At 41.5% G+C, this 12,796-nt stretch overlaps 1 protein-coding gene across 2 annotated transcripts in view; it reads left to right on the top strand.

The window, feature by feature from the left end:
- LOC110984278 (E3 ubiquitin-protein ligase MIB2-like) overlaps positions 1 to 11,030 on the top strand; it is a 44,474-nt gene extending 33,444 nt beyond the window's left edge. The window contains exons 7-15 of one of the 2 annotated variants that reach the window (XM_087147229.1): positions 521 to 677; positions 1,097 to 1,272; positions 4,082 to 4,233; positions 5,319 to 5,481; positions 5,653 to 5,807; positions 6,081 to 6,207; positions 6,441 to 6,647; positions 7,607 to 7,803; positions 9,999 to 11,030. In XM_087147229.1, the coding sequence (XP_087003355.1) occupies positions 521 to 677; positions 1,097 to 1,272; positions 4,082 to 4,233; positions 5,319 to 5,481; positions 5,653 to 5,807; positions 6,081 to 6,207; positions 6,441 to 6,647; positions 7,607 to 7,803; positions 9,999 to 10,044 (1,380 nt within the window). In that variant the 3' untranslated portion in view covers positions 10,045 to 11,030. The remainder of the gene's footprint in view (positions 1 to 520; positions 678 to 1,096; positions 1,273 to 4,081; positions 4,234 to 5,318; positions 5,482 to 5,652; positions 5,808 to 6,080; positions 6,208 to 6,440; positions 6,648 to 7,606; positions 7,804 to 9,998) is intronic. The other variant, XM_087147230.1, reaches the window with a different exon arrangement.
- Positions 11,031 to 12,796: the final 1,766 nt, after the last annotated feature.

Raw genomic sequence — 12,796 nt, 5'->3', positions numbered from 1 at the left:
AAAGCGGGTCATACTCTACGTTTTGCAATATTTCATACAGTTAGCAACACTGTTGATCTAGCTCACTTCGGGCGTACCAGTTATGGACGTCTGTCAGACTCCCCACCACCACTAAAACTGTCTGTCAATAGCACCGCATGGACCCAAAGTTGGGAATGCTTGGATCGACATAGGTTTTAGGCAATTAGCTTATGGGTTGAGCTAGCCGAAATGTTTTGGCCACTAAACTGCCCTTTTCTCTCACCTCCACCATGGCTGACCCGGCAGACGTCCAGATCCTTTAATAATGGTATTATGGGCATATCATCATGTAACTAGCAATTGGTTAGCTTTTCAGCTAGGCTGATAACCCTGGGCTCCCGGTCTATAAAGAGGTTTATAGCGCGATACTAAATGCTGCGGCAGTATAAAAAAGGAAATGTTGTCGTTCAGGATATTCCATTCACCCTATGTGGACGGCAATTATCAATAGATCTTTGATTAAAACATAAAACGCACACAATTCCATTTTACATCTCAGATGAGAGGAAAAGTTGGGGAAGTCATCATGATCGACCGAGAGGGAGATGTCAAAGTCAATTTTGGAGGAGCGTCTTACTTCATTAATCCTCTGTGTCTCGTCTTGGACCAAAAGAAAAAGTCTGAAAAACCCGAAGAACCATCAAGTTCCTCCGGAGGTAAATTGGGTCATGCAGTAAAAAAAAATTAAATTTGTGAAGCTAATATTATCGACTACAAGACATGCACAGAATAGGAAAGACCTGATTTGAGGCACCTGTCTCGTGTCAATAGATTCTGTTCAAATTGCGAACCCGTATTTACTCGCTATTGCCAATGCCATGTACTCATACAACAATAAATCACTAAAGAAACAAAATTAAGGCCAGCAAATGTTTTTATGCAGCATATGAATGAACGTTGAGGGCGTATTTTGGAGCTTTATATTTTTTAAGAGTCTACTGCAGGAACCGGACCCTTGAAGTACCCTAGCTCCAGCTGATGAATCCTAATATTAGAGGTTTTGGGAAATATGTATTTTTCGCATGCTTTTCGTGTGAAAGTGTAATAAGGACAGTTTTTATTTGTGATGTCAAAGGTTCAAGCCCTGATCTTGGGGATTTTCTTGCTGCCCTTCTGCTGAAGTCAGAGCTGGAAAAACTGGGGGACCACTTGGACACACCTGATACATCGCTGGCCTCGCGCCTGTTTCAGGCGGCAGCGTCAGGAAACAGCAGTAGCGTGCGGGAGATTCTTTTGATCCACCCAGAAGCGGTGAGAATAATTTGAAGAAAGCCTGCTTGAAAATAGAAAGTCACGCTTATATTACAAAAGGTATCCTACATTAAGTCACTCCGCTGCTTTAATAGTAAAAGATGTTGTCATATTTACGTGATACATAACTTAATACCTACTCAAGTATTATCACGGCGGTGACAGTACAGAAATTCTGCGGGGGGCACTGGTTAGCGCAAAAGTCTAGAATCAGGGAGGTTAGAAATTGTTTAGCTGAATCCACCCTAGTCTGGCTACCAGATCTAACGATCCCTGTTGAACTGATCGTAGGTCACGTAGCTAACACATGACGTAATGACGCAAAAATCTTCGCTCGTCCGTCCATCCGAAAGGCAGAAATTAATCTTTTATGCAGTTGCCCTAACACCTGATATTGACCTGATATTGACCTGATATTGACGTTTCTCAACAGTTATGATTATACCCCCTTCGCAAAGTACCGAAAACAAGCTCGATAAATTTCTATATTCTGTTTGAAAATGCGGGGGTGGATTGTGGCAAGGTTGAATTGGAGCCTGTCCGGCCTCCATTTTGTCGGAATCACCCACTTTTAATTTGTTTTTGCCCGACTGCAAGGTGGTAACAGACGAACTGCATACTTGATAGTCCCAGAACTGTGGGGTCCGACGTCTGCTCCGCTCCCACGAACCCACGAAAATAAGCCCTTTTTGCAATAGGCTCTACATGACGTTTAACACGGCACGAACATGGATTTTATTCTAGTTGTGTACTGATAGAAATGCTGCTCCATTTCCCCCAAGAATGGTAACTTACATCCCTTTGTTCTGAGTACCAAGAAAAAAATGGGCCAAAACTGTGCTTTTTCAAAAAAGGGTGCTAATATTTCCCGATAAGTGTGCGAGAGTCATGCGGTTCACATGTGTACTTGCGAAGACGAGCCGCGACCAAATGGTTGACTACGGCTGCGATCGATACACAAGACATGGAAATTGGCTGCAGCTGCTTTCTGTGGGTATGTGTGTAATTCTTAGCCGCACTGGTCAGTTGAAATGGCAGTTGGCTGCGGTGCGCTGGGGGTCACACTGGCCAATCACAGGGCTCCTTATTATTTATGCCCTAATGTAGGAACGACAAGCAACAGCCGTTGGCCTTTACCAACTTGATTTTAAGGTTTTTGCGGTGAATTACCATATTCAAAAGCTTTCTCATATGCATTTTTCAAAAATTTCATGTAAACAGTTGAAGCAGATGAGTCTCCGAAACAAACGGCATCAACTCCAAAGCTTACTCAATGTTCCATGTGGTTTCTCATGAGGGCAATAAGCGGTGAGATGACAACTTAGATGCTTATTGGTGGGGGATGGTGCTGACGTTGGAGTGGCACTAGCAAGTAGCAGTTCATCAAGGCCGAATGGTCAAAGCAAAATGGCAGTGCTTGAAATACGGAGCTCTTACCATATCCCCTGGGCAGAAACGAAAACGTCACGCCCGCGTACAGATACTTCAGTAGCCTAATGCTGCAGCGGTTTAAACTCGGCAAGTAAGGTGAAGTTTTCCAGCAGAAGAACTGTCCAAGTACTGCTCAGACTACAGAGCTGCACTCACGGCCGCCGACGCACTTGACACGCTCACCATCTTTCGTATATTTTCAATTTGCATAACGTGTTAATGTATGCTGACCCCCTCAATTATGCTTGGTTAGGATTTTTGCTACACCACGGGGTAGCAAAAATCGAAAAGGCAAAGAAAAAAATTGAGAAATTCCTGACAAATTGGAAAAGGCCTCGTGGCTGCGCCACTCGTGTATGTGGTCTTCGGTCCAACCGCTTTGCAGTTACACATAAACACAGCCGCAACGGCCTTGACGAAAGGCTATGTCGCACTGAACACTTTCTGTTGAGGCCGCACGTGGATATCGCTGCCTGCCCGCGTCCGGATGCGGACAGGCAGCGATCTTTGAGGAGCCCTGTGATTGGTCAGTGTGACCCCCAGCGCGCCGCAACCACGGACGTGTTTAATAAAATCTGGACTTGCAATGCCCTTAATCAGCTTACAGAATCATTCATTGTTACCGAGCCGAATACAAAGCATTCTGGACAGTGTCCGCCTTTGTTCTTCCTGACGTCAATAGAAGGGGCCAACCCACGCATTTGTATTCGGCTCGGTAAAATGGCCGCTGGTTGGCTTCTTTTTCATACAAAGGCGTTGCAGGTCCAGGTTTTTTTTTATATACGTCCGTGGCCGCAACCAACTGCTATTTCAGCCATTGAGTCCAGTCGTGGCTACGAATTACACACACGTACGGAAAGCGGCTGCAGCCAATTTCCATATCCTGTGTAGCGGTTGCAGCCGTAGTCAACCATTTGGTTGTGGCTCGTCTTCGCAAGTACACATGTGAACCGCATGACTCTCGGACGCTGATTGGGAAATATTTGCCCTTTTTTGGAAAACAGCATGGTTTTGGCCCATTTTTTCCTGGTACTCAGACCAAAGGGGTGTAAGCTACCACACAAAGAAATCTTGGGAAATGAAGCAGCGTTTCTATGGGTACACAACTTCCTGTTTGTGCTGTGTTTCCTATGGCGAAAAAGGCTCAGTTTCTATGGGGATTCGTGGAGCCGACGTCGGACCCCACTGTCCTGGGGGTACGTACTTGAACCAGAGAAACGCATCTGCCCATCACTTGCACACGTTAAAACTGCCCCTTTATTTTGTGTGAGAAACCAGTAGATAATTTAATTGTCCTTTTATTGAAACGTCAAACTGCAACTAGACTTGAGGTAAATTTAAAAGTCGTTGAATAAATGTTGTATTTTGTATCTCTCAGGTGAAGCTTTCAAATAAACAAAGCCAAACAGCGCTGCAAGTGGCCTCTCATGAAGGTCATACGGACGTAGTGAGTACTTTAGTCTTAGGTGGAGCACCTCTGGAACATCCAGACGACGATGGAGACACAGCAATTGCTTTTGCAGTGCTTGGGTGAGCCTCGTTTTTTAATTGCCACTACGTGAGCCACCCAGTTCAGCAGACGTTTACTTGAACCGGCAAAAGTAAACTTACACTGGTCAACCCAGAAAGTAGAGATGGTAGCCTACTGCATGCATAAATGACGACATTCACTGTGGCGAATGGCTGCTTCGCAGCGAGTAATACGGGATTTATTTCCGTCAAATATGGCCTAATTTTTCGTTCTCTAAAAAAATTAAGACATCAGTTTTCAACTTCTGGCGGTTCAATCCCTAAAATAGCAACCACATCCAATTGATATAAGGCAACATCGATTTTTAGCGAATAGGCCGAGTTATGTGTGTGGCATCTCCATTGTTACATGGCTGTACAACTGATCACTAATGGCAAATTCAAATGATATCAAAATCCCAAATCGCAGTAGCCATCATCGTCCCAAGTTCTGGAAGAGAATGGGGCGTCTTCATTTTTTTCCGCATCGACGCATGACATTGATCTCGTTTAGCCTAAAATGGATGTTGAATATTTCCCATGACAGGCTCCGTTATGAAAATGAGAGATCTGTGTCGAAGAAAATAAACTATAGGCCTACTACGCAAAACACGTACCGGTAGCCTGCACAGCGTATGCTAACTTACGTATTGCACTACTGGACACGCCTATGAGAGCCTGATTTAAGGTGACTGACGCCATATATCATAAGGAGTTGCCTTGCAGCTTTTGGTGCTGAGGCATAACCTCAAGGTGCTTTCAGGATGGTTGGCCTACTATAAATATCATAACTGGTAACATGATTGTTTCACATATTATTCAATTGAAACAAAGTCCGTGATTCCTTTCCTGAAAACATCCTGCAATATTGTATAATTATAAAAAAATAATTAATAACATGAATGCACATAGGCCTAGCAAAGTTTTAGCCAAACGCTTACTACTTACAGTCTAAACGTGTTCAACAAGCTGTCCTGTTGAGTCAGTTTCGTCCTGCTTGAGAAAGAAAACTTTGACCCATTTTAATGGTATGTAATGCATTTTGTCTCGAACGTTACAGCAAATCTGTGACAGCCAGGTTGCCTTTTTTCTGACCTTGCATGCAGCAATAAAGCTGACACCGTCAAACGTCTATTGCTTGCTGGGAGCAACGTAAACGCATCCAACAACAAGGGTTTGACTCCACTCCACCTGGCTGCTGCCAACGGTCACCAGACATGCGTGGAAGTGTTGCTTAAATACGAACAGAAATGTGATGTCAACTGCCAAGTATGTTGAGTACTGAATTATTTTCGCTCCTTGATCATCCAGTCTTTAAAGAACGTAAACAACATCTGAATGAAAAGCGAACAATAGTAGGAACATTCAGCAAATCATCGACAAGCAGTAACGTGTGCGCTACTTAACGAAGTTCTGGTAATTTTTCCTTGCATTTTACAGGACAAGGATGGAAACACGCCACTGTTTCATGCAGTTGTCAAGAACAACAAGCAAATCATCCACTGGCTAGTGAACAACCCGAGAAGTGACCTTCGTATAATGAACAAGAAGGGATTTAACAGCTTGCATCATGCGGTGTTTTTAAAGAACATTTTGTAGGTCCCCCTGTCTATTTCTTAGACTTCCGTTCTCTTTGTTTCTGCAGGGTAAATAATCGTTAGGTTTTAACTTGATGTGAACTTTGAGTGCATCGACATACTCAACTTTTGTGGATATGGATGGCAAACCTCAGAATTTTGTTTTAAACTTGTTCCAAGAAGTTTTACTCTTCTCAAAATATTGTCGTGTATAAAAATAAACGGAAACGTAATTGTATAAAAATGCAAGTGCTTTGGGGTGTAACGAGCGAATTCCATTTCCCAATGCAGTGCTGTGGAGGCAATTCTGAGTACTTCTCCCACTATGATCAATGTTGCAAAAAACGACGGCTTCACAGCCCTACACCTTGCCGCCTTCAACGACATGACGGACATTACTTTGATCCTCGTCAAAAAGGTAAGGTCGTTGATCACACGGCTTTACTCTAAGACGTGGACAGTTGCGACATAGCTGCCCCAACATTCCAGCAATGTAAATCATTTCTCTGCAATTTGGTTATAACATGTAAAGGATGCTCACGCCGTGCTCAAAATATATTCATGGGAAATTGAAAAATACCGATTTAGGCATACAAACCCAAAACTAAGAACGGGTTATGGCCACTGGTTATATATTCCGGTTTTACAAAGGTTGGTTGCAAAAAAGAACTGAAAACTGGCAGTGGGCAAACTGCATTGCATCTGGCAACGGACAAGACACACATCAGGTGCATCGAGGCTCTCGTAAACAACGGTGCCAACGTGAACGCCCAGGACAGTAAAGGTAACACTAGCCTCCACCTGCTCATGCTGAAAGCCTCTGTGGAGGACATCCTAAGAAGTACACCAATGGGACAGGTAATCATCATTGATATGTTAGCGCAGTCACGGTGGAGCCTATGATGGACAATGTTAACAATGTTAATGAATCTCTTTTCAGTACTTGATGCAATCGGGAAATCACAATCTCCTTTGATCAGGCAATTTGAAGTATAAACACCATTTTGCTTCGTACAGAACCGTATCGCCTTTTTCTGACCGACGTTAAATGCTCTCACACATGACGCAATTTGATATAGTAAGGGAAAGACAAATTGACATCATCCTGTGATGTGCCAACAATGTTGCAGTTAGTAGCTGGTTGATGGTGCAACCATCTCCTCCTCTAGCTGCTGTCAAATTTCATGGATCTGGTAAAATGAAGCAAAATTTCCCACTGAATTCATAAATTTTGTTCATGGAATGCACAAGAGAGGTTAATAAATTTTCTAAATTTTCGGCAGTAGTAGGGACGAATCTTCACTCAAATATCACCATCCCCATTCCATGCACGAAAGTTAGATCCGCCCTTGGAAGTACATGTATTTAATAGACTGTTAAATGTATATCTTTAGTAAAATGTGACTCCACAAGGCCAAATAAGTCATCCTCATGAAATACAATAAATAAAACAAGACACGCATATTAAAAACGAAGTCACTTTATGTAGGACTAGAGGGTAACTGTAGAGTCGTGTAATTTACATAGGAACAAAGTTTGTGGTAGGAATGTGCCTATCAGGTCTGCTCGCCATCTGTAGGATAAGATCCAGATGGCCAAAAAATAATAATAAATTGATACTTGAGATCACTGGCATAGAAATACGAGGAATTATTCAAAGAAAGCAAGTCAGCGTCTCGACAAGGAGGTTCAACTTGCCATAAAATGTTATCATTTTCATAAAATGCAACACTAATGTGTACTGAAACATTTATTCGCACAAAAATTTACTCTTGCCAGAGTCCAACACTCATCACGTAATTTTATGGCTTATGCAGTTATTGGAGCTCGTTGAGTGCATCGAAATAGGCGGTGGGCCATCGGACGAAAGATCCAATTTCGTTGCCATAGCGATCTACCTTGTCACAAAAGGGGCCGACATCTTCATCACAAATAGAGATGGGAAAAATGTTCTTGATGTCACCCTCAATCCTGCTGTAAAGAAGCTTCTTAAGGACTTCTTCGTAGTGAAAAGGTGATACATTATTTATCTTTTTAAAATTTATCATGTGTATACTAATGGGCTTTCATCACTCATCAGCCCCAGTTGCGCGGCCAAAGCATGCAGAGTTGTAGATTGCAAAGAGAGGACACCAATAAAGCAAAATAAAGACGCTAAAGAAGCAGAATTAGGAAAATAGTGCGATAACTCTATATTGCAACAGGAAAGCGAACTTTGCGTAGAAAGTTGACAGACTACAGTCTCTGGTCTGGATGGTCCCCCTTAAAATTGTTTTAAACCTGTACTCTTCCGCAGCCGGGTATACATGAGCCGGTACATGTTTACACTACAGTCACTAAAATTACGAAATGAGCTATTATTCTTTATTTGAACTTGTATAAAGTTGCCGTACCAATAAAGTATGCTTAAAGAAAATTACGTATACTGGCACAGAAACAAAAACATCCCCTATCAAAAAGTGATCACAGGGCCATAGAATATTATGGACATGTTTGTTAATTCTTTAATACCGTTATTCCAACCAAGTTATTGCGTTGTCACACGTGAACACGCGAAATACAGTGCAGCAGTATAAAATAATTTCATGAAGTGACAGATGAAATAATGTTCGATTCCACGAGGTATTTAAAATAATAACAGTAATGTTTTCTTTAATTCTTATTTGAACAGTTTAATATTTGATGCGGCAGTTTTTTTTTAACTAGGTTAATATTCCAAAACATTCTGTTTACGTTACTCCCTTGCTTTCTCTATCCTAGTTAATGTTGGTGGACACACGCACCGCCAACCCAATGTTCGTAACATAGAGCGAAGGGGACGCATATTGATATGCTGTAATTATAACTGTTTTCATTAGTTTATTAAATACTTAAGACTCGCAGCTAGGTAACAAAATATTAGTTGAATAGTGAGCCAACAATGCCAACTTGACAAAGAAAACCGTATTTCTTGTTTCCTGAATGGTTTGTAATGTAAAATTAGTAAATAGTTCAATGGGGGAAAATATGTCGAGCCCGATTCAAACCTAGAGCCTCCTGATTACGTGATTAAAAGAAGAAATATAATAAAAAATGTTGGTAGAACCAATCCAGGTATAGATGCTTCAGCCAAAAGCTGACATGTCTGGTTATCAAAAATTGGAAGCTACCCATCAATACTAAGCTTTAGGCAATCCTAATCTTTTGGGACGTTGCACGGGAATTGACTCACTTTCGATTCAAGATGGCTAAACTCGTGAAAAAGGTCAACAGCCCTTCTTCGCATTGTAACTTGCGAGAATCAATCTAATAAAATGCGTAAACAAATTGCCTGGGATTGAGAGGAGCAGTCTTAAGCCACTTTCAGTTAAAAGGGGGTTGTTCCTTGGCACATTTCAGCGCATAGCATTGTCAGCATTTCCTGTAAAATCAAATTTTAAATGTGATAGTTTTTCTTGTAATATGTATTTCAATTTTATAGTGATCAGACCGGAAAGTAGCACAAACTTAAGTTTGATTGATTGTGTTTTGCAATGAGGTATATCCCCAAGAGCAAAAAGATGAAATACACAACACAATATGACCTAGGGTGTCCGCTTTTAAACCATGTAAATTATACTGCCAGTTGACATTCTGTTTAAAATCTACAATATTCAGTTGCACCATAGTTGGGAGACACACTGTGAATAGGGTCAATAGGGAAAAGGAACAATGTTACTCAACATTTGTACAGGCAGAAAGCCCACCTGCCCGAGGCAAACAAACCAAACTACGAAGCAAAAGGTTGAAGTAAATCAACAGCGCCAGAAATTACGTCCGCCTGATGCTCAGTAAAACACACACAAACACTACGCCATCACACCCTACATTATATGGACTTCTTTTGCGCAGAGGTCCACACTATATGCCACGCCTGCACACCCCCCAACGGAATGGATCCTTTCTGCCTGATCTAAAGTCATTGTCCTTTAATATATAAATGCATTTCCTAAATTGTTCTAGACATGGATATTTTCGTTTTCTTTTCCCAAGTGCTCCCTGAAAAAGGACCCGTAATGTTTGTAACGAACTCCCCTTTTCATGTTACACTTTTGACGTACATGTAGCTTGTACTACAAACTTCCTTTTCAAAACGGATTACAGTATATAATGCAGGTTTTAAAAAGTAAACTCGTATGCTATTTTGGCACCACCAATTTTTACTAAATTAATTATTTTTGGTTCTTCCAGGATCGCAGACGCTCCATCGCCCAGATCACGTTGTGTTGTTAGCTAAAGGTTTGGCGCCTGACAATAGCGACGGATTCCTCCCAGAACAGCCCTTTAGATTGCTTTATTTACCATTTGGATTTTCATTGACAGTGTTCTACAAGTATAATTGTAATGAAAATATATCTACATGTGTCTTCTCTGTGAAATGTCTTTTCAAATGTTACATTTTCAATACAAGCTGTCGATCAAAGTTTTGACAGGTTTTTATTAACGTGCGTGCAAAAACGTGAAGAAGGTGTTTCACAAACGTGTGAAACAAACATTACCCCAACCTGTAGAGTTTGTACAAGATTTATTGATCATTACTACAAAACGCCTTCCCTGGAAATACTAGAACTTTGATGATGCATACAAAGATTCATTTCTTTAATTTATACCAAGTTTAAATATGAGAGACATCTGAAGGCCGGTGGAGTAAACATCCCGTCCCCGGGTATGACTGTGGAGTACAAAAATGACCTTTATGGTCGTAACTTCTGCTGTTGGCAAGACCAATTGTTTTGTAAGCATGAGTATGACGACGATATACAGATTAGAAATACATTGCATCATCAAAATATTGGAATGTCTGATGACACTTTTGAGTTGGGCTCTTAACTCGATTAAATGATTAAATGTCCAGAATAATTTTGATTCTGAATGTAGTTCCTTCGCTAAAATTTAATGAGCAAAAAGGCGGTGTTAATAGCTGCAGTTATTTTTAAATAAAACTTACAGAATAAAAAAAAACAAAAAGGTCTGTTATGACCTTATGTTTTATACCATTATGTTAATGATTAAAATCTACAGTGCTTCTTACCAAACAGGCAGATTTTATGAAGTACATGTAACTGAAGGAGCTGTGTCGTGAAAATGAAAATCTGGCCGTTCGAATGTAGGCCTACATGTAGTCGGGATGGAAGTAAGTTTAAGCTTAAACAGTAGTTAATAAGGCAAGAATATAATGTCAAATCAGTGCTCTGAAATAAATGATTGCCGAGATTTCAGTAACTGAGTACCTTCTTCAGGGCAAGCAGATTCAGTTCTAAATGATGACGCTTTCCGCAGAATGCAGACGCTTACGTCACCGAGGGTATGTGGCGGCAAGCAAAAGTGCTGCGCAACAGTGAGACCAGGTATTTGTTGGCGCACATCTGATGTACAGCGTAAGGAACTGGAGCAGCGCGTCATTTTCGAACTTGGAACGCTGGATCCAGGGGGAATGAACGTGGATTTTTCCGCGTTCATTCAGAACTAAATCTGCTTGCCCCGAAGAAAGTACTCAGTTACCGAAAGCTCGGCAATCATATATTTCAGAGCATTGATTTCATATTATATTCTTGTCGATATTCTGATCAAGGTGCTACGCAGACCTTCCATATTTTTCTGATCACGGTGCTACGCGGCCCTTCCACATTTCTCTAGTCAATAAATCAGTTATTTTAGAAACTTGCTAAATACTGGCAGAAAGTGGCGCAATCAAAAGAATCTGCGGGGCGTGCATAATAATTAACGGACTCTTCTGTCATCTGTAGCAATAGCATATAAAAATTCGTAACACTGTTGTTAAAGCTTTCAAATATTTGTCTGTGATCAGTGAGGATTTTTTTGAAGTGGAGTTGAAAAGCTCAAGTCCCGCTTATTAAATATTACACAAAGAGAATTTCCCTTTTTTAATTTGGTAATGGTGTGTTTTGTTCAGAAATAAAATGTAACTGCATGATGAACCCGCTTGGAATTTGAAATTGCCGTGCGGGCAAATCTATTGTGGAGCAGAAGTTTACATGTACCATTGGCCTGTGTAATCCTCAGAATAACAATCAGTTACATTTAACCCCTTTGGTGGGGGGATTGAAAACCGAATGAGGCTTCGGGATTACTCTACATGATATTGGGGGAGAAAAAATGAAAAAATATCACAAGCCTTACTCGCGGTCGCCAAATCCTAGCTTAATTTCATGGTATTATTTTCTTATAGGGTTTTGGTGCTATGTTTGATACATAGATATTACAATTAACATTCGATAAATATTAAAATGAAAAGAAAAGTGAAAAATTCGTCGGGGAAAAGTCCCCCCCCCCGATGGATACGCCACTACCCCGAGCCCTCCGGACCCACGCAAGATTTCCATGTAGCGCTGTTACAATGGAACATTGATACGATGTTCGCGTACGTGTATCAGGGAGTTGTTACCAAACAGTAGTCCCTTTGCTCGAAGCACATGGCAAAGCTGATGTCTTTGTCCCTGTCAATACCAAGGGCTTTGACCATTTGCAGGTGCGTCTGTGTCGGCATCTTGTACGATGTAAATTCCACAGTTCCTCAAAAGCTATTGAAACGCAATGCATATCCCACTGGTGCGCTATCAGACGCTTGTTGCTTAGCAACGTTGTGCGCGCTGTGTTTATAAGCGGCCGCGCGCTAAGAGTCGCTCTTGTTCCTGCTGCGACCGTCGCCGGAAAGCTGTGCCTTCTGCAAACGTCACCTCCAAGTGCAGTTTGGTTCAGAGTTATAGTGTAAGCTGCAACCATCCAATCATTTACATCCAATCGAGTAGTCGCAGTGGGGGAGCCTCATACTCTGTGTGAGCTTGATTTAGTTTGTGATCGATAATAAATCATGGCACCTATAATTTTGTGATTAGTTACTAGTACCACATGTAGGTGAGGCACTGTGCGCCTATATAGGAGGATAAAGTCCTGGAACAAAGAGTAGGCACAAACTTGCATCCAGTTCCCACATTCTTTCCCCGTTGGTCCCCCCGTCTGTCAGCCCC

Source organism: Acanthaster planci, linkage group LG16, assembly GCF_054643075.1.
Source record: "Acanthaster planci isolate LZ-2023a linkage group LG16, COTS_SCS, whole genome shotgun sequence".
Classification (NCBI taxonomy): Eukaryota; Metazoa; Echinodermata; class Asteroidea; order Valvatida; family Acanthasteridae; genus Acanthaster; species Acanthaster planci.
The sequence above is the reverse complement of the archived record's forward strand: the minus strand, read 5'-3'. Positions and strand labels throughout refer to the sequence as shown.